This window comes from Schistocerca americana, chromosome 1 (genome assembly GCF_021461395.2).
Source record: "Schistocerca americana isolate TAMUIC-IGC-003095 chromosome 1, iqSchAmer2.1, whole genome shotgun sequence".
NCBI classification, from domain to species: Eukaryota; Metazoa; Arthropoda; class Insecta; order Orthoptera; family Acrididae; genus Schistocerca; species Schistocerca americana.
In genome coordinates this window covers 1,089,245,010-1,089,267,677 of record NC_060119.1, presented here as the reverse complement: position 1 = coordinate 1,089,267,677, position 22,668 = coordinate 1,089,245,010, and the positions used below count along the sequence as shown (strand labels likewise).

Sequence of the window (22,668 nt, the reverse complement as noted above, 5' to 3'; positions counted from 1 at the left end):
GACGCAAAACAGGTTTTTCCAGGTACTTCTTGAGACACGCCTCCATGATATCGTATCACGCATGCAAATCTGCGCGTAATGTGCACTTGTTTTTGCCAACAGGGACATCACGGAAAGAAATCTGAGACTCTCCTGTCGGCCGCTCTGGGTTCTGGCCTTGAGTTGTGACAGCTCCCAGACTCGGCATCAGCGACTGGAACGGCTGAAACGATGAACGTGCGACTACGATATGGCAGGGGAGGTTTGAGGAAATGGTGGCTTCTCGGAACTCGCGAATGTGCGATCCAGCCTTGACGTCTGCGTCAGCGGGGTATGTGAAACACTATTCGAGATCACAAAGCCTAATTGGCTGCAGGTTGGCGTGCAAGGCCATCGACGCTGCAGATATGTCCGCCGCAGATGCAGACGGTAGAGGGGAAACACCCCGTGTGCTCTTGGACAGCGTGACGGAGCACGCCGCGATCGCCCTATAAAAAGCCGCCTACTGCCGTGGTCAGACAGTCCGCAACATGAGGTGCCTGACACAGATCGCTCTCGCAGCGACGCTCTGCGTCCTTCTCCTCTCCTGGACGGGTAAGGCCCCTACTGCGACGTTTGTTGTAGGAATTCTTGCTAGCTGTAACACGATATCCGTCCGCACAAGCCTATAGTCTAGTGTTTCGTACCAAGCCGATTATGTCTATGCCTTTTTGGAAGACCGGTATGTCCATTTTGCCAAAAGAGCAGAGAGAATATTTTTCAACCATCTTTCTCTTATTTTGGTCAAGAGACACTATCAGTTTGTTCAAAGAACTAATTTTCCTGCGTCAAGGTTGTATATATCCGGCTGTTTTATTTTTGTCAAGTAGAATACGACATAATATGAGATTTTATAACGCATAATCCCACGTAAACTGCAAAAAGTTTTCTTGGTGTTGTTCCTTCTTTACTGCAAGTTTGTTTCGGCTATAGCGCCATTCATAAGTAAACCTAAAAAAAAAAAAAATGGTTCAAATGGCTCTGAGCACTATGGGATTTAACTTCTGAGGTCATCAGTCCCTAGAACTTAGAACTACTTAAACCTAACTAACCTAAGGACATCACACACATCCATGCCCGAGGCAGGATTCGAAGCTGCGACCGTAGCGGTCGCGCGGTTCCAGACTGTAGCGCCTAGAACCGCTTGGCCACTCCAGCCGGCTAAGTAAACCAAATGATGATACAGCTGGTGAGTCTACTTATGTTTGGGTTTACAACAGCTGCATACAAAGGACAGTTTACATATATACTTGCGTATAGTTGGAATATGCGGCCTATTGTATCTATGAGTAAACTTTTGACTGTTTGTTTGTAGATAGATATTCACGTAAGTTCTATTTGCATATAATTTTTTTCGTGAGTTGCTTTTAACTGCTGGAATGACAGTTATTCTTGTTCATGCATTATGATTACAGTGCAGTATTAGGTAGTCAGTGATATTAGTTGTGTTTCATTGATAATACAGTTTTGTTATGATTTGTACCTACGATTAGATTCTTTTTCGTTCCTTAGTGTTTTTTTATCCGACTCGTCTATAATATTTTCTAGACAATTTTTACGTTTTAGATCGATTTGTTCATTAAGAATATCATTTGAATGACTTTCATTGTGCGAATACAGCTCTGATTCTTCCAAGCTGTTCACAGTTGTGTAGCACTAGTAATGCATTTCCGATATGTTGTGCCTTGTGGTTTCGGTTTTTGAGATGTAGGTAAAAACTTTGTTGATTGCTGTGCAATTTACTGTATGTTCTCTGAAGCTAACGCTAAAATGCCGTTCCATCTGACCGATGTAGAATTGAGCGCAGTCGTTAAACAAAATTTTGTAGATGCCTGTGTTGCCAAAATCAGTGATTTCTATTTCGCAGATGGAATTTTTTATTTTTAGATTGTTGTTTATACGGAATGCGCGTTTTATGAGTGCTTTATTTAAGGTTTCGTTTATTTTATTCGATATTTGTTCCAAATATTAAACTAAAGAACCATAAGAATATAACTACGAAAAAACAAAAATTTCGTGTAATGATTACGCTGAATTCTACATCGCTCAAACGGGACGGAATTTTAGCATTAGACTCAAAGAACACGCAATAAATTACAACAGCGGTCAAACAAGCTTTTACTTAAACTCAAAAACCGAAACCACAAAGCAGAACATATCGAAAATGCGTTACAAATGCTACACAAAATAACAAAAGGACACGCTATTAATAGATTGGAAGAATCAGGCGTATATATGCACACAAAAATCACCCAAACGATATTGTTACAAGTAGATCTTAAAGTCAAAAATTACCTAGAAAATCTCACAGAAATTTTGGAAAACGAGAACGCATGAGGAAACACGCAGGAAACGAAAACAAAAGGTACTCACAGATTCAAATCATTAAAATACTCTAATATCAGTGACACACAACTAACATCAATAACTTGCAAAAATGACACTGAGATAATTAAGTATCAACTAGAGTAAACTGTCATTCAAACAGTCAAATATATTTCACGAAAAAAAATTTCTGCACAAATACAGCTTACAAGACAATCTAGCAACATATAGACAATCGGAAGATTACTTGCTGATGCAATACGGGTGTCTATTCCTACCAAATAAAAATATATACAGGCATGTAAACTGACCTTTACTACATACACAACTTTTATAACCATTAAGTATACTCACCAACAATAACATCTACAAGTTTCCTTGAGACCGGCGCTATAGGTGAAACAAACTTGTTGTAAAGAGGGAACAATGCTAATAAATCTGTATTAGCAGCTTAGGCCTGCCTGTAATTATTGCTTATGAATATCGAAACGAAGTGCCGGGAAATTATAGTATGCAGAGGGACATGTAAATTTATTGTATAGTTAATCCCCTTAACCCTTGTGTTGTTCGAGATACTGACGCAATTACTCGGTCTCTAACGCCAGGATGCGTATTTATATCTAGCCTTTCGACTGTTTACTTGTTTCCGAAAATACGTTCATTTCCACTTGAGAACGCACACATATTTGAAATAGTATGGTTCCATTTACAAGGCTCGTAGCTGACCGTATATCTGGGTCGTTGAAAGTAGGGACAAGATAAAATATATTTTCTCCTATCTTCTTGCTGCATATAATGGCGGAGCTAGTATGAGAGCTCCATTTGGCGGTAATTACGCTACGTAGCCGAGTCCAGACACCTTGCCTTTCAGTTTTAGCACAATTCTCGTATAACATTCACAAGCTTTACATCATTAACACGAACACGGAAGTATTTACATTTTATTGAACTGTATAAGGACATCCATATCTAATATTCTCATTAACATGTAATTAAAAAACGTAGGTTCCTTCCAACCGTACTATAAACACGAAATTTAGTACGTGTAATGTTATTCAACCATATTCTAAGACTCTTTAAAAGTTCTCCCGCTGCCCACCATATAGTATATTTTTACGCAACTGCGTACATGCAAACATTATTTGATCATATCCTAACTTTGCACTCATCAATGGAGAAACGCAAAAGAAACTGTCCACATACTTTCATAAGCATCACACTGTCTCTTATCTTCACTTAATGAACAATCCACATGATACACAATGGAAATAGTAAAATCAAAATTGATCTCGAATACTGCTTCTTTAAGCCTAGAAAATAGCACTTCGCGAAACGGCATCGTATACAAGGATCCTACCCTCATGCTGTTGGAACTAGCCATTTAAAAATGAACAACGTGGCTCAGGATTATTCGTCTCTTCGTTTAAACCAATATGGTGATCTCAAACAGTACTAAATAATCGGCCATAAGGCCATATTTCAAGCTATACCCTTTGCTACTGAACTACTCCCTCTCAGTCCCCTTACAACAAATCGTTTTGTATTTCCCTTTCCTACAATTGATTTAATACATTGCACTCCATTCATTTTCGAAATGTTTCTTCTAGACATCGAATCTATGTATTTTATGTTCCATTCTTCCGTATTTGGTGCAAGGAGCTATTCATTGCAACCGCAATGATGTTCTGTTTCATTTTGCATTTCTCTGGTATTTGTTATTTACTTTGTTTTATTTTTGGTTGACGTTCTTAAACTGACAATATTCGTGCCGTTCTTCTATTACATTTAGCCAGAACTTCTTCGTATTAAATCTTCACACTAGTTATGATACAACTATTGTAATATCACTGATGGTTAATATCGTATGTAGTTATAACAGGAATGTTAAAAACAATATTAACTATTGAATGGTGGGCTCCATGTGGTTCCCAAGTCGTGCAACGACCGTAAACCATAAAATTACCAAATATGCAGAACCAGTCGCAAAATCATGTTTTATTCATTCACTTTTGCAAATCGAATAAATAAAACATAATTTTGCGTCTGTTTGCTGCATATTTGGTAATTTTAATATTAACTACAGTAGAGTGGACCAAACTTAACGTTTGTTTGTGAAAAGTGGAATAAAAGAAATAATTAACAGGTAGATTTAGGTCATGGGTCATGGTAGCAATGCTTGTGAGAGAAAATATGCCAAAATGGGAGAAACGGGATGAAGTCGTACATCATAAAAAAAGAAGAGAACAGAAAAAATATGACGAGATTGATGGGGAAACAAAAGGAGAGATCATGCTAACTCACAGAAGAAGTGAGTGTTTTGCTTTATTGTTCGACTGAGAGAAACGCCTACACATGTTGATTTTTAAAAGGACATGGTGAGTGAAAGAAATGCTTCAGTTTTTTCTTATGTACAGCGGGGTGTAGAATTGTTGGTAGAAATTCTCGAAGCTGAAACTTTCTTGTACATAATGCTTTCATCTAAAATATGCGTGCTAAACATCGTATGAGTAATTATTTATACTTATCCAGATTAAAAGTGGTCCTATTATGCTTTCTTGAGGGATGGCGAATTTTAATTCATATTCTGTTGAGAACTAACCATTTCGTTATGTAGATGATAATTTTGTCAAAATTATGTCCATCATACACATATTTGGATTCCAAGTTTAAGTATCAGAACCTGATTTACTTGATGCATGGTGAATTCTGTTTACTCAGGATTCACCATAAGATTTCAGGCCCTGGTAAAAACCAGTAACTACCAATGTCACTACTTGTTTCCTTTCCTTGAGCTACTGTCCGCATAGAGCTTTGTCCCCACGGATTTAACATTTACTTCTTATCCCCAAACTCACGTTTTCCGACAATGAGAGGGAAATTCGTGTGTCTTGTTTCGCTAATTATTTAAGGTGGGAGAGAAGATTAGTTTAGCTCTCCGTCGCCGACGACGTCATTAGAGACAGTGCCAAGTTCTAAGTAGGGAAGAAAGGAAAAGGCAACCGGTTCTGTCCTTCTTAAATGAATCATCCCGCCGTTAATCTTAATCGATTTAGGGAAACGACGAAAAACATAACTCTGGATAGCTACATTATGTTAGGAGCCCCAGTCCTTCCGTATAAGAGTGTATTAGGACAGCGCCAACCATCTGTGTTGTGTTGCTGAGATAACGATGGGGAAACAGTACGGAATTTGCATAGAGGGGTTCGAGGAACAGTAAATAAACAGTAAATAATTGCATTCAGGTTTCCTTGCGTACCAAATCAACAGTCGTTAACACTACGCTCGTGCTCTTTACGGACAGAACTCACGTAGGCACCTCGCAAGCTAGTGCACAACGTGTTTCTTAGTGCGGACATCTACATCTTCATCTACGTACATACTCCGCATGCCACCTATGGTGCGTGGCGGATAGTACCCTGTATCACTACTACTCATAATAATTAAGACCACTAGTATGTGTCTTTGGTATAAACAGCGAATAGCCTTCGTATTTGGTGTGAAGGATGCAGTTGTTTTTCTTACTTAATTAAAATAAAAAAAGTTACTTGAATTCAGAAGGTGTAACTTTGCACAGTAGTGGAATAAGATTAATGACCTCAGGTGTGTTAAGTTCAAAAGACTCCCGGAAATGTCATTAGTTGAGGCTTTCACAAGGAGTTATACAACCTAAAAGCATATACGATTTTTGCTTCATCTTGCTCTAAATGTAACTCTAAATAGCGTGGTACATGTGGGAGAATATGGTGTATTATTTGTACCGTTTTGACAGGGACAATACAACGCAAAACATAAGGAGCTTTCTGAACAAATGAGTAAATAATATTTTCACGTAATCATAGTTTGGTTAACAGTGAGTTAAAGTAAACGTGTGCTGCAGAGGGATTATAGGACTCAGTTCTTCCAAATACGAATTCTTCTTAATTTCTGCGCCTAAGCACATTTATTTCATTATGAGTGGATTCTCACTTTTCATGCTTTCGTGAAAATATTGACTGTTAAGCAATACATTTTATGAATGAATATTTATAGTTACGGATTTATCACTAATAAGAACAAAATATTTAGGATAATTTTCCAAACCTCTTTGTTACTGAACATTTAATATTTTCAGACATAAAACTATAAGTGCACACTGATGATGACAAAGATATGCCATATGGTAAAGAAATTACTAATAAAATGTGTTTCACAACTACAATGGAACAAACAACACAGCCATCAGAGGAAAACCGTTTATGTTTCATTCAGTCACACAGCTACCGCCTCACAGCTGGCATCCAACGTTGAAATTAACCCCCTCACACTGTCAAACAACTAAATCATATCTCTATTGTTCAAAGGGAACTCAAGGTTTATCTTCTAAATCCCAAATAATATCCGTGCATGATAATGACTGCACGCTTTATTCCAGTAGAACGGATACCATCATTTCCCTCCAGATTGTTCCGATGGCCCTAACTAGGGCAGTCAACTTGCATTTCTGTTTCCGAGAACTTATCATGCCATATTGTCTCATTATTGTAACTCCACTCATCTTTACTTTAGCAACCTGTTTTAAATCACTTATGTTTTTATTAAATTTTTGAAAGGCTAATGGAAACTGGTTGTGTTGCCCTGAAGCGATGATACAGAGAGCCTGAAGAGCACGAACTGATCACTGAAATAATTAAAATTAGCATTCGCCGCTGCACCAGTCAGGCACTACTGCAATGTCATCACATTAAATGCAAAGTTGTACTTCTTAAAGAGATCTGTCAGTTGGCAGTGCCATGTGTTGAGTGATAACTGACCATGAGATTGCACGAGAGTCTCATGTAGCCCTTTCTTCAGTAATGTCGACGGAGCTTTTATACGTGAGCAAGAAAGGAAACTGGAGACAAGGCGATTAAAAACAGTTCTACATCTCTGATTAAATGTATGAAGTCTAAGATAGATATTAATGTAGTACACTCCTGGAAATTGAAATAAGAACACCGTGAATTCATTGTCCCAGGAAGGGGAAACTTTATTGACACATTCCTGGGGTCAGATACATCACATGATCACACTGACAGAACCACAGGCACATAGACACAGGCAACAGAGCATGCACAATGTCGGCACTAGTACAGTGTATATCCACGTTTCGCAGCAATGCAGGCTGCTATTCTCCCATGGAGACGATCGTAGAGATGCTGGATGTAGTCCTGTGGAACGGCTTGCCATGCCATTTCCACCTGGCGCCTCAGTTGGACCAGCGTTCGTGCTGGACGTGCAGACCGCGTGAGACGACGCTTCATCCAGTCCCAAACATGCTCAATGGGGAACAGATCCGGAGATCTTGCTGGCCAGGGTAGTTGACTTACACCTTCTAGAGCACGTTGGGTGGCACGGGATACATGCGGACGTGCATTGTCCTGTTGGAACAGCAAGTTCCCTTGCCGGTCTGGGAATCGTAGAACGATGGGTTCGATGACGGTTTGGATGTACCGTGCACTATTCAGTGTCCCCTCGACGATCACCAGTGGTGTACGGCCAGTGTAGGAGATCGCTCCCCACACCATGATGCCGGGTGTTGGCCCTGTGTGCCTCGGTCGTATGCAGTCCTGATTGTGGCGCCCACCTGCACGGCGCCAAACACGCATACGACCATCATTGGCACCAAGGCAGAAGCGACTCTCATCGCTGAAGACGACACGTCTCCATTCGTCCCTCCATTCACGCCTGTCGCGACACCACTGGAGGCGGGCTGCACGATGTTGGGGCGTGACCGGAAGACGGCCTAACGGTGTGCGGGACCGTAGCCCAGCTTCATGGAGACGGTTGCGAATGGTCCTCGCCGATACCCCAGGAGCAACAATGTCCCTAATTTGCTGGGAAGTGGCGGTGCGGTCCCCTACGGCACTGCGTAGGATCCTACGGTCTTGGCGTGCATCCGTGCGTCGCTGCGGTCCGGTCTCAGGTCGACGGGCACGTGCACCTTCCGCCGACCACTGGCGACAACATCGATGTACTGTGGAGACCTCACGCCCCACGTGTTGAGCAATTCGGCGGTACGTCCACCCGGCCTCCCGCATGCCCACTATACGCCCTCGCTCAAAGTCCGTCAACTGCACATACGGTTCACGTCCACGCTGTCGCGGCATGCTACCAGTGTTGAAGACTGCGATGGAGCTCCGTATGCCACGGCAAACTGGCTGACACTGACGGCGGCGGTGCACAAATGCTGCGCAGCTAGTGCCATTCGACGGCCAACACCGCGGTTCCTGGTGTGTCCGCTGTGCCGTGCGTGTGATCATTGCTTGTACAGCCCTCTCGTAGTGTTCGGAGCAAGTATGGTGGGTCTGACACACCAGTGTCAATGTGTTCTTTTTTCAATTTCCAGGAGTGTATTTGTTCGTGATTGATATCTTTGTTCTGCCTAATATTTCTTATTCTGTTAATCTTCATTTTGTACTGTGATTCTAAAATAAGATATCTACGATGGTGACTGTAATATATCTTTCCATTGTACCATTCGTTAAAAGAAGATAGGACGAAAGTTTTGTATCTGTCATGCGCGGAACTTTTGTGGGCCTTTCACTTTCCAGAGAATTAACGTAATGTAGAAATATAAGAATCATTACTGTACGGATACCCGCATCGGTCACTGACCCTACCGAATAACCGTGCGCCTCCGGCACGGGGAGGCGCACTGGCCCCGGACTGAATCTGCTCGATGGATTAACGACAAAGTCGGTCTGTTGGCCAGCCTAGATGTTCTTAGCCGGTTTCCAGCTAGGTCAGGGCTTCACAGGGTGTTTGCTCCAGTGCATCGCGCAGTTCAGAATGCAGAAGGTGGCTTCGTTGTATTGACGACACTGTAAACCCACACTCCTCGACTTTGCTCAATGACGCTGTCTCTTTCTTTCCTTATGCTTGTCTTCCCTGCTCCGCCTTCTCAACCTTCTCCAAAACTTCTCCACCGGTTTCTTCGTCATTGCCAAATGCTAGACAGCTTAGTTTGATGGGACAAGATAACCGGTGCAAAAAAGATTTCAATAATAATAATAATTTTAAATTTGTTTAGAACAGAAAATTATCTCCTCCATTTTCTCCTTTTCTTTATTCGCAGTTACGCAACAAAGATCTGGAACAAGAGATCGGCTGATAGAAATTCTTACAGCATTTATTAAATTTCAATCAGAAATACTTGCACGCAATCTAGTTTTTGTATAAGACAAACAGAAAAATCCTTCCACATACACATGGGGAACAATACATAGGAATAATCCTCGCTGCTTGTCTGTGCATCTTTGGAAATTCTTCCTCTGACACATAATGATAGAATTCGAGAAAACATTTGGTGATGTAAATGAAATGCTTTTGGTGACCATCGGTTTGCAAATAGAATAATTCAAGACGTAAATCGGGAGGCACACTTTAAACTGTTATCGAAAAGGGCTTTAGAAACGCATTAACTATCGGTTGCAAGTTAGTAATTTCTTGTAACGGAAACAAAACCAAATGTTAATAAGTGAAAGTAATGTATAAAGTTCCTTTGAAGTAATAAATATTGGGTATGTTAACTGGAATGGCTCGCTAAACTCATTTTCAAAGGAATGTTAGCACCTGGACATATTTTACAAATCGCGCTCCTTCCCGTAAAGATGCTGTCAAATAAAACCATTGTACCGTTTTGAATAAAACTGTTTTAAAAATCAGGGTGCATTATTAAAGATAAAAGTTGAATATCGCTTACCTAGCTCAGGAAATTGTTACGGTTTTCTATGAGGTGGTGTTTCCTTGGAAAGCTTTTCTTTTTGCGGCCATATTGTTGATGGGGTTATTTTCCTTTTGGAGTTTCTGAGACAAATCATTTAGGACAGCCTTAATGTCTCCTAAGAATCCTAGTTCAGTGTCAGGCAAAAGTGACTTCGGAAGTCCTTTGTCCTCCAAAAACTGAGCCACGGCGAATGATTCTAGGAATCACCTTTACTTTGGTCAATCAGCGTACCTCTGCATAGTAAAGGATATCTGAATACTTCTCTTCAAATAAAACCAAAAATTCTTTGAAATGACGACGAATGAGCGCATACGACGAATACAGTTCACGATAGGCACAACTACATTCATCACATCTAGAACACCGATAACGTTTGCGCAAATAGCCTCTTGGAGTGCAAAACAATGCACGGAAGGTAAATTCGGCGTTTTAAGCTTTTACCATAGTGGGCCTTTAAACCCTTTTATTTGACCACGGTTTGCTGGCGCCACGTCTTTGGTTACGGAAAACAGCTTTTCCCAAGTGAGTCCTATTACTTCAGCTGTCATTTCGATCGCTTGTACAATATTCGACCCTGCACCAGCGCCCTACACTGAAATAATATCAGTAGCTCTTCCGCCACATGTAGGTCATCGTTCACGCCACGCGAAAAAAATGGCTAAATCGCGTCGCTAATACCCTGCGCTCACCAAGTACGATGGAGTACGCTATGAGGTTTTCAATTTTGGCTGCCAATTGTTCGTGCAAATTGCCGGAGATACCACTGCTTCGCAGGACATGTCATCGTAGAAAAAGATATTCTGCTGTATTCTGGAGCTATAGTGGGAGTCCAGTAAAATATACTTTATTAAATGCCCTTCCTTAAACGGCGTCCCATCTCTCGCTAAACGTTGAGCAACTTTATAACTAGCTCAAAGAATCCTTCCTCAGTACCCTTCATCTTCTTCGCCCTAAATTACTTATAAAGCAAGCGAAAACGCAAATGAATACAAATTTGAGAGGAATGTAAACAGACTTCAGTTCTTTTCGAAGGATCTTTGATTCGACTAAAATAAATGTGCTGAACAAAACTCATTTGCGGATACGTAATTCTCTGCTGCAAGACTATGCAACTACCTTAATTCTTCCTCTCTGGCGTCACCTACGATGTCACTCTACTTTACTGAAAGCAATTTTCTGCTGTGTCTTTCAACAGGCTGTTTCCTTACACACGTAAGTACCGTACTGTAGATTAGACGGCTGGCTACGATAACGTCACTGCTATAAAAACACAAGAAACTTCCTACTGCGGTTTAAATGTACTTTCGGAAATCTTTGCTTTTTTCGGAGCAGGTTGTTTCATTATTCTAGTAACAGTCGTGCACTTACTTGTTTCAGTGTTCAATAATCCGTATATCAACGCAATTGGTAGTGCACTAAGGCGGCTTCACCAAACAATTCAAGTTGAGGCGAATTAAGCCGAGTTGGAACGACGCACCGTGCAAACACTCTCTGCATCTCGCTTTGCTCGCGCGCGATTTTCCGTGCGTGAGAGGCGCCGCACTAGGTGAATATCGAGCTTGTACCTGCAATGAGAGCCCACGATGTTGGGATCACACGTTTACTTCGAACTTTGTACACTTTCAGTAGGCCATTAAAACACTGAGCTAGTAGTACCGTGCATTAATATGGCAATTCCGAGAAAATCGTAAGAGCAGTTTTACGCTTTTATTATACAATGAATGTATCCGGCGTAGGTACTGGATGGCACAATTCATGGTGGGCAAGTGGTTAGCTTTCGAGCTAAGTAAGACGCAGGTGTATGAGGCGACGGTTCGACTCTCGCTAGAACTTTTAATCTGTATATTTTTCGTCACTGGCCATATTATTTAATTTGTATGACATTTGAGAGGTAATATAACTGAAAAACCACGTTTATTAGGATAAAGTTTTAGTGAATTTCGTGTTATTTACTATTTTACTTACTATTTTTAATTAAATTTAATTTTTACAACAAACAATTTATACCTATCGACAAGTAAATGAAGAAACGCATGGGGTTTTCCTGAAAATATATGTCTGCAATGATTTGCAAAATCCCCTAACCACGCAGTGTGCTAAGGAACTCGGAACTACTCTGCACGTCGACTCTTCGGGGTGTAGACACGAAGGCTGGTTCCATTTAGTAATTAGCCTGCGCAGCGGTGAGACGTTGATGACGTAGCACGATCGAATAGTGTAGGGGCAGCATTTTTGAATATCACAGAATTTACAGTTGTACCACAAAATTGAAGGTATGAGTGGAAGTCGAACCGTCGTCTGGCACACGTGTGTCTTACGAAGCTCGAACGCTAACCACCTTACCACCATGAACTCAAAGGTCTGTCACCTTCCCACAGATACATCAGTTACGTAACAGACTCGTAAAACTTTTCTTGCAATTTTCTCGGAATTGCCAGCGTAGTGCATCTTACTATTGGCACATTGTGTTGTTTTAATGACCTATTAAATGTGTACAAAGTTTGAAGTAAATACGTGATCCCAACGGTGTGGCCTCTCCCTGTAAGTTCCACCTCAGTTCCCTGATTTGCAAACACTTAGAGCATTTACTCTCACTTTCACATGAGTAACACTACCCGCAGTCAGTTGGGGTACACATATTCCGTCCCAGGTGGTAATGGGGTGGCGAAAGAAGGTACAACCGGCAACCTCTTAAATTAACCACGCCAAATGGGTTCATAATCATGCCGATCCTTCGTCGAGGCAGGACAAAAGCACAAAAAGAAGATAACCTGCGGTAATCAAAGTAATGAAACAAAAATATGCATTAGTTAAGACTTTTTGGATACCAATTTAATTTATTAAATCAAAATGAATCAACTTTTTATGCTTAATGACCTGTCATGAACATTAGCACTTTGATTACTCTTTTGCTTAACGTACGTCTCATGAAATGGAATAAATTTCCTCGGTCATCACACCAAAATGACGAAATACATTAAAGACGAGGAAATTGTCACCGTAATGTAAATACACATATTCTGAGACCCATAAGGCTAGTAAAAAAAAGTAATTTAATAAGGTCTTACGGGATGGGGTGACCACTCATCCGCTTGTTTATTTGTGTGTGTGATTGTGTTGTGTATATGCGCTCGCCAGTATCGTTAGTTTGAATGACTGAGTGACTGTGATTTGTTTGCACGTGAGCAACTAATTAATAGTTGTTTAGCAGTGTACATACTGAAGGGAGTATAAACGATAAAAGTCTGCTCACGGGGGAAACGAACTGTATTTAAACTCTTAAGTGAATTACAGCATTTGGTTCTTCACAGGTTAGGAACAGTGATCGTATCACAATATTTCCCTGCTGGCAAAAGAAACTGAGCCGTATCGGTGTCAGACTTCCTCAATAGGACCCTCATACTGTGAACAGCATCTCCCTTTCTCGCAGTTCCTAGAACCACAGTCGTTAGTTCAATACTCCTCCAAACTATGTAACATGTGACAACCGCTGCATGTCTTCTAGATGCTGCACCGACGCCAGACGCCAATGAAGAAGCGGTCAAGATTCACGAAGAGAAGGTGCCCTCTGAAGAAGTCCCAGCTGCTCCTCAGCCTGCCGAAGGTAAGCTGAAAAGCTAACTATAAGTACGAGCACACTCTCTCTAGATTACACTCACTTTTACAGCTACTTATACTGTATTCCTAATCTCTACACTCACAGCTTGGAAACAGGTATTGGTGGGAACACATATTTTACACAATATCATCCTATGCCCTTTTCATTGCTGTCATTACTTCATGGGAGAAAAATACATTAAAGTTACTGCATTAGCTAGTCAAAATTTCGTCTCGTAAATTTCTATAAATCTCCCTAATTCCTCTTATATAAATCTTGTTTCAACGTAACAGCACAATAAACCGACTGTAGCAATATTTTCTGGATATACGCTGACGGAAAAGAAAACCACAACGCCAAGGAGTTATGCCACATTAACGAAATTTGGTAGGCATGTTTCTTCATCTCAAAGATGATGTCTGTTCAAAGTTCCCCCCTTACTGCGAATGCTGTAACCGCCGTGATCGTTGGTTACCTTTGAGATTGGACGTAATGAGTTGATATTAGTCAAGAATGCCTTTAAGGTAACAAAGAACGTCATTATCAATATCTCACTGAGTTCGAACTAGGTCGTGTAATAGAGCGACGAGAAGCCATATGTTCCTTTTTTCATGTTGTGGAACGACTTGGCAGAAATCTAGCAGCTGTACATGATTGTTGGCACCATGGTCAAGACAATGTTTGGTCGTAAAAAGACTGGTCTCCAGACGGCCATGTAGCGCTACTGAGAGGGAAGACCACCGGGTTCGGCATATGGCTCTGGCGCATCGCACTGCCTCTGCAGCAGCCATCTGAACACCAGGTGACACCGCAGAGACACAAATAACAGTTAAAAATTGGTTACTTCAAGGACAGTTCCGAGTCAGACGCCCTTAGCGTTGTTCCACTGACCCCAAACCATCGCCAGATCTCATTGGAGGGCAGTGTGGAGATCTATTGTGTTTTCTGGTGAAATTCGCTCCTGCCTCGGTGACAGTGATGATCATGCGCTGGTTAGGAAGAGGTCAGCTGGCCTGCAACCAGCCTGTCTGCTTGCTAGACGCACTGGACCTACACCTGGAGATACGGCCTGGCGTGCGATTTCGTATGACAGCAAGAGCTCTCTCGTGGTTATCTCACTCACCCTGACTGCAAATTTGTACGTCAGTCTGGTGATTCGACCTGTTTTTCTGCCATTCATCATCAGCTTCCCGGTGTGTTTTCCAACAGGATAACGCTCGCCCACATCACCCTGTTCTAATCCAACATGCTCTACAGAGTGTTCACATGATGGCTTGGCCTCATTGAACACCAGATGTGTCTCCAATCAAGCTCATACGGTACGTCAACGGACGGCAACTCCATCGTCAACCACAAACAGCATTAACCGTCATTGTATTGATCGACTAAGTGTAATAGCTGTGGCACTCCATTCCTCAACTGACATCCGGAACCTGCATGTTTGCATGCTTGTACTCAACATTCTGGTATTTAAAAAAGTTATTAATGTACCAGCAGTTCGCATTTGCAGTGGCTTGCCTCGCGCGTACGTTAACTTGTGATCTAGGAATGTTAACCATTTCAATACGTTACTTAAACGAATGTATTCAAAAAATTTCACTACTCTACATTACATTGATGCTGCGATTTTTTTTCCGTCAGCGTTTGCTGTGGAGTGGTTGAAACTAGGCAATGAATTCTTCTCAAAATGATTGACAGAACGACATATTACTAACTTGTTGTTGGATTTCTTTAGTTTCTTTGATTAATGGGACGTGGTTATGGCTAAGCAAGTGAAATACTGCTCTTCAGTAGTTCTTACTTGTATTTTACGAGAGTTTCTTCCTGGCAGTTAAGTCATATAGTAAACAACGAAATACCTATGGTAACTAAAGCACGCGAAACGCGAAATCTCACGTAGGAAATAATTTATTTCACTAGCAAATTGTGAGGCAAAACCTTACAATGGAAACGAATTTTGTTTGTTGCTAAAGGGGATAATAATATTTGTAGTTCGGCCGTCTGCTATTGCCCATATAACGTGCTGTTGCTGTTGTGAGCAGCCATAAATTTCTGACAAAATTTCCCACTGGCTTCATTGTTGTAGAGTAACATTCCCCGTATTTTCCATATAAATATCTTAAATATCTTCACGATTCTTCTGTTCACAAGCCTTTATTGTTCCTGATCAACGACGTGGCGTCCCTTCGACTGTCGCAATAATTGCATTTTTTTTTTTTTTTTTTTACAATTCTTCTCTGTCACTGATGGCGCGAATCAAGGGTTTTTGACGTTGTGACCTAGTCTTCATTTCTTTTTCAGTGCATTGTACTGACATGGTAAAATCAGACTGCACTATAAAAAGATTTTGTAAACAAGCGGTCTCAGATATAGCACTTTGACTATCGCTCTTTCCCGTCATTTAATGTATCAGTCAAATGATCAGCTCGTTACTCTTTTCAGATTCAGGAATTTAAATTGACAGGTGATGTTTTCAGTGTTGGAGCAAAATTCGGGCTCGTGAACAGAAGCCTTCTAGAATCAACAACACTTAACACTGCCTTAGTACTAACTTAGTTCTCGGGGGCTGAAAAAAACTTGATCACTCCTGGAAGAAAGGCTTTTGTGGAGACACGGCTTTTAACCCGGAGAATTGTTTACAGAATGAATTTTCACTATGAACGTATGTAAAAGTACAACACAAGAATACATTTGCTAATCAATTTGAAATATACACATTTCACGTGTGGAATTAATAAAAGTAGATAATAAAACATTAAATAAATAAAAATTAAAGCAAAGGTAATTTATGAAAACCATTAATATTGTTAAATTGATACATATTAGTTACAAGGAACGAAAATCTCCGTCACACGACTCGTAAAGACTACAGTCAGGTTAGGAGATGAACCATAGCGACATCCGTTACTCGGTCTGAGGAATTCAACAAGATCTCCTCACTCTTCATGTCTTAGAAGGCAACATTCCTGAAGGTTAAGTTAGTTACACAAATAGACTGACCATAAGTCAGTGTGCGATAAGAGAAAAATACTCTCGGATGAGGGATATGGACCAAGGTAGCTTCTACAGGTAGCGGCTCTCGTTTACCACGTTACATATAGCTTTAGGCTGACCGTTAACCTCGATATGGAGCCCATGCGACACAGAACTGAACACCAATGTCAAGACCAACTACACTCGACAAAGCTCACAGAAACAGAATACAATAGAGGATACAACGCCATGATTATGAAACAAGTACAACAACACTCCGCCATGTTTTATTCAGTCAAGACGAAAGACCAAGGCCCTAGGAAAGTGGTAGATGATGTGTAAAGTGATGATGACAATATACAACTGTTAATAATTAACAACCATAGCGTGAAAATAAGTTAGTGCTGATTATAATGGACAAACATTTGGTGTACCTCGTCTCTCAGCACTTTTAGAACCCTGCAGTACTACAGCCCCACACAAGCAACCTAGCGAAATTCAGAGGACAGGGCACAGTATGAACATTCAGCTAAGTATATCCTTTTCTACACGAAAAACATCCAACACGAAAAAAGAATACGTAGTGGAGAGAGAACCGCTTTAGACACAGTTAAATTTTATTTGGATCGTAAGTACGTTGTGGTTAACATTCATTTGAACCTGAATTGGAGAAAAAATTTGAATGGCACAAAAGTCAAACTCGAAACCATCGAATCTGAATCTGAATCTTAATCTGTACAGAATTACCACCGAAGCTTTTTCTCTCTGGATTAGTTTTTTTTCATTTACTAATTATGTAGAATCTAATTTTGTCAAAACGATTTCCCTCACACATTTGGATTCCAGGTCTAAGTATCATTGTCTAATTTACTCTTTGCACGTTTAAGTATAGGTATACTGGTTTCTGCTTAAAACATTAGATCGTGCTTAAAAATGAGTACCTAACCGTTTACGAACTGTTTCAAGATATTCATAAATGTTACTGTAGGCGAAACATCGTTCCATGAATGGTAGAAAACCTAGGATATGGGCAAGGAATTATTTCGATACTAAATTGCATAACTCTAATCGAGAACGAACGTTACAAACTGAACAATGAACTATAACCTCCAAAACAGTTAACGGAAATACTAAATAAAAGACACAAATGCACAAATTTTGGATTTCTGTCTGGAGTAAATGGATAGTATTGGCTCAGGAATAAGTTAAACGTAGTTCCAGTCCAGTATTTTCGGCCAAGGTTTTCGGGAGATCTCCCTCGTCTGTAAGGCAGTTGCTAGAACTGGAAATTCCTTCTCATTTATTCGCAATTGGGGACACACGCTCTCTGTCTAAGAACTAATCCGGTTTAGATTTGTGATGAGATGGGGCTTGATAGCTGTCAAATGAGTGGGAAACTCCATTGTATGTGATCATTAGCTTTTTATTTTTATGCCCTCTGCTACCGGTTTCGATCAGCAGACCATTATGAAGCCGACGTTTTGCAAAGTTTCGGCTTGATAATGGTCTACTGGTCGAAACCGGTAGCACTGAACACAGAAAAAATAATAAACAGCTGATGGTCATCTAGAATGAAGTTTTACAAAACTAGTCCGGTGTTTGGCTGAAAAGGAACTGCACACTAAAATGGAGCTGATTTCAAAGAGTGAACTCTTCCACGTTAGAGTAGAGAATATGTGTACAGTTCGATGTGGTAACACTAGGTATGCTGTCTCTTTAGTCCACACAACAAAGGTCCCCACAACAAAGGTTATTTTCCTGGGAATGACTATGACAGAGTAGTAAATCATACATACAAATTTATGCCGAGAAATGCCATATTATGCCTCGGTGGCGGTATGGATTATTGTGAAATAATCCCAAACGTTTCAGATTTGCTTCATAGCCGATCTTGGACTTTTTTGTCACTTGTTTCTCTTCCTTCGCCAGCGCGTTGTGTATGGGAAGAACGTCATGTAAAGCGCTTCGCATTACTCATGTCACCATTCCTCTCATAGTTCGATGAGTTCAGTTCACTGGTAAGATGACGGTAGAGTCACGAGGACCAAGGCAAAACACACAATATAATGTTAAAAGTAACTTTCTGCTGGAATTTAGCATCTACGTATAGAGCACAGCTATAAGTGCTTAGTAAGAGGCGGTAATGACGTCTGTGTTGTCCCCGCAGGTGAAGCAGCAGCACGTGTGAAGCGCGGAGGCGGCGGCGGCTGCAACACGTGCGGAGGCGGCGGTGGCGGCCACGGAGGCGGCGGCGGTCGCGGCGGCGGCGGCGGCAGCGGCAGCTTCTCCAAAAGCAGCTCCCAGGCCTCCAGTTCCAGCTCCAGCGGCAGCTTTGGGGGCGGCGGCGGCGGCAAGTAGTGAGTATCAGCCGCCTGAATTCCTACACCTACAGCCGATATGGACGTATCAAACAAAACCCACTCACATAGTGGACACCGTATTTACCGCGACGTTTATTCAGACTGGTTTTATCTGTTCTCCACTGAAATTTCTCTGACTCCTGTAAAAGGCCAGTTACTCATACATTCACATGCAGCATTAGAGGTCAGTATAAAGGCATTGATATTTGTAGAAAAATTAGTATTGTTGGTTGAAATAACTGCACGCAGTGTATATGGAGTAGTACGAAATCCAGTATACTGACAAATGCAGTCAAATGGTATCGCATTTGATGTCAGTAGTACAGTGTATAGCAAGATATCAACAATTCATGTGGTAGAGGGTGGAACTCGGCGTAAAGGCAGTTGGCTCTGTGCGGTGTTAGTGTGTATGTGTGTGTGTGTGTGTGTGTGTGTGTGTGTGTGGGTGTGTGGGTGGGTGTGTGGGTGTGTGTGTTTCCTACAGATAGGAGACAGGCACCATTAGTGACAGTGCGTGCTGTGTACTGAAACCATGAGTGTGACATTGTGATCATGTGATGAAAGCGCAAAAATCGGTGCTTAAGTGGATACGGGACTTCCTAATCGTCATATCGCCAAGACGTTGAACCGTTCAAGTAAAGTGATTTATAAATTCGCTAGATTCGGTGCAGGATATGGACAGAATGGAAAATATGGGCAAAGTAAAAAATTATCTCAGGCAACGAGACTGTTACGTTTGTGCAAAGTAACGGTCACCAAAAGTTTTTCTCCTCAACTTGTTTCTTATTTGTAATTGTCAGCAACTGCCACACGTTTACTACAAATTTCATCAAATGAAAACACCTTACTTTCAAGAAACGACTGCAGAAACTTTCTCTTCAGTGAAGAGAAGAAGTTTAATTTAGATGATTCGGATGGATTTCAATACGATTTACTTGACCGGAGGACAGAGGAGCAGGTAAAAATGAGCAGAAGTTTTGGTGGTGGAAGTGTTATGGTTTGCGCAGCACTTTACACTAAGGGTAAATCACGCATTGCTTGGACGAACACTAGAATGAACTCTAATATGTACAACGAGGTGTTAGAGACAGAAAGGCTTAGAATGTATGAGGACCTACCGGACGAAAATCTAATGTTTCAACAAGATTATGCATCCGTGTAGGTTTCTACACAGCAAAAAAGTGGTTTGAAGATGATAATATCGACATCTTTAACTGGCCTGCACATAGCCTGGGTTTCAACCCCGTGGTAAACGTTTGGGAAATACTTACAAAGCGTGTTTATCGCAATATAAGGCAATTTGAGGCCGTGTGTGAGCTCAGAAGAACAATACGAGTAGAGTGGGAGACAGTTTCACTGCAAGAACTACAAAGCTTAACAAATTAGGCAGAAGGGGGGTTGGATGAAGTACTAACAATGCAATAACACAACAGGACAGTGAGTGACTTTATACAAATTTCCATCGAGAAAATGCAAATGCATTACTTTATAACTCGCATTATGAAAGAAACTGTGTAATTCCGTCATGATTGTTTATTTATTATATATATCTACTACCTTCATAGTAAATTCTGTACCTGTATACCTCAGACACTGTATATCAGTTTCATAGGAACCTGCCTTTATTTTGATTTCCTCTATTGTATTCTACTTATAAGTTAATGTCACTGAGGAGCCATCAAAGCTTAACGTAACATATTCAAGAACAGTGGTGATTGGTGCAAGCAGGCTGTCATTTTAAATATATTTACATTCAAGTATCAGTCACGTTCCTATTTTTCATGACTAGCAGCAGTTTGGGTATTTGGTGTTTTGCGTGTGAGGTGACTTGGGACTGATCACGGTATATTTATGGTGCAGACGGGCTACCTAACGATAACCGTAACTATCGAAACCAGTAGTAGTAGTTGAAATAATAAAACGCGATTGTGACTGATAAATTAGTGTGAATGGACATAGTATCTGAAAATTACTGAAGCTCTGATCATTTGATAAGAAATATAAATCATTTATTCTGTGTTTGTGTATTTACATGTTTGTTTTATACAGCTTTGTAGAGGTAAAGCTTGATAGCAATACACTCAAACCTGACGTTTGCTCCTTTCATCCACGTTGATTGGATAAGGCTTACAAAGTAGTTTGCTTTGCTAAAATGCTAAGTTTCTGCAACTACCACGCAAATTAAATTATAATCCTAAACGTGTGATATTAAAGTACACAGATAAACAGTAAGCGATATTTATTATAGATACATTGAGATCAGTATGCGTAAAACAGTGCAATATTTAATATTCAGAATATTATAATACAAAAGCTCCCGGCTTATAAATTTCTGTTTGATGTGTGGACTCACGGTAGCGGTCGAAAATTCAATCACGCACTTTCATTGCTGCTACAGTAGTACGCAATCTTATAAGCATAACAAATGATTCAATCAGACTATGTTCTCGACGATGCACTGTAGGAATTATTCACAAAAAAATGAATGAAAAAGTAAAGTAATCTAACCCATAAAATTTGGTAGTGAAATGAAAAAGTTTGTCTACATTCTACACAAATGGACTTATCTGACTGTACAAATGCCGAAGAATTTTTGTAATATGTGTTCCCTTTCTTTGTTTCAGTGGTCACGGAAAATGAGAAGACCAGACGTGATCGTTAGCCTGTGCTACTTATTAGTTACATTGTAACTTGGATGAAATAAAGTGCTTACTTACACTTAAAGAGTCTATCAATGTGCATCACTCTACCCTGACACTGGAACCTAGTAAAAACTTAATCTCGCTAAAGACACATATTTTAACCGACCTTAACAAGATTGCCTTCTGAGTGGTGAACCAGTGTGGATGCAATTGGTTCAATGTTGCGAAACTTAACGAGAACTATTCATGTACGCCATTCAATAAGATAATGAATTGCCGATATATGACCGATAAGGAGATGAGGGTGGTAGAATGAACCTCTAAGCAGGGCGACAAGGAATGAGGGCAAGTAAAGCCATTGATGGCGATCACTCCGTTGGATGGGTCCCTTTGGTGCTATTCGAAACGAGTGGGCTACGTGCAGGTACCGAATTTCACCCTCGGCCTTCCGATAACCAAAGAGAGCACAAACACCATACTGCACTGTGCATGTACTTCTCATAGTCGTCGAAACATCATAGATACACACTTGAAACATGTCATGACGTGTCAGAGATAGGCAACACTAATAATTCGTAAATATTCCAGACATTAAAGCAATGTTTTCGGCAATTGATAGTACTCACAGATACTAATATATTTCACCTTCATTAATTACCGATTTTTTTCACTCAGAGATATATTAAGTGGATTATGGTTTATTTTAATGCAGATTTTGACTTTTTATAAAGGAACTGAGTACCTCTTAAAGGATGGATTCAGTAATATAGCCCTTGTACTTGTTCGGGTTAAAACAGTTTCACATAAACACGTGGGTGCCAAAATTTTGGGGCCATCTTAACTGAGGGTGCTTCCTGTTATTATGATATGCATCGATTACCTTATTACGCTATCCCACAAGAAGGTCACCTATAAGACGACAGAAATGCCATCCAATATAATTGTATACCTATTTTTAACCCACTGCCGACGCGTTCGCAAGCCGTAGTTATTATCATTATGTATAGG

The 22,668-nt window shown here is 40.7% G+C and overlaps 1 protein-coding gene across 1 annotated transcript; it reads left to right on the top strand.

Annotated features, from left to right (window-relative positions):
• Window positions 1-417: 417 nt before the first annotated feature.
• On the top strand, window positions 418-21,742 carry LOC124617906 (glycine-rich protein 2-like). The gene is made up of 4 exons (XM_047145302.1): window positions 418-573; window positions 13,593-13,691; window positions 18,826-19,015; window positions 21,643-21,742. The coding sequence occupies exons 1-4, from the start codon at window positions 510-512 to the stop codon at window positions 21,656-21,658; spliced, it is 369 nt and encodes a 122-aa protein (XP_047001258.1). The 5' UTR covers window positions 418-509; the 3' UTR covers window positions 21,659-21,742.
• Window positions 21,743-22,668: the final 926 nt, after the last annotated feature.

Coding starts and splice junctions, on each gene's coding strand:
- LOC124617906 (XM_047145302.1), top strand. CDS start 510: ATGAGGTGCCTGACACAGATCGCTCTCGCAGCGACGCTCTGCGTCCTT. Junction 574..13,592: donor CCTTCTCCTCTCCTGGACGG/GTAAGGCCCCTA, acceptor CATGTCTTCTAG/ATGCTGCACCGACGCCAGAC. Junction 13,692..18,825: donor TGCTCCTCAGCCTGCCGAAG/GTAAGCTGAAAA, acceptor TTGTCCCCGCAG/GTGAAGCAGCAGCACGTGTG.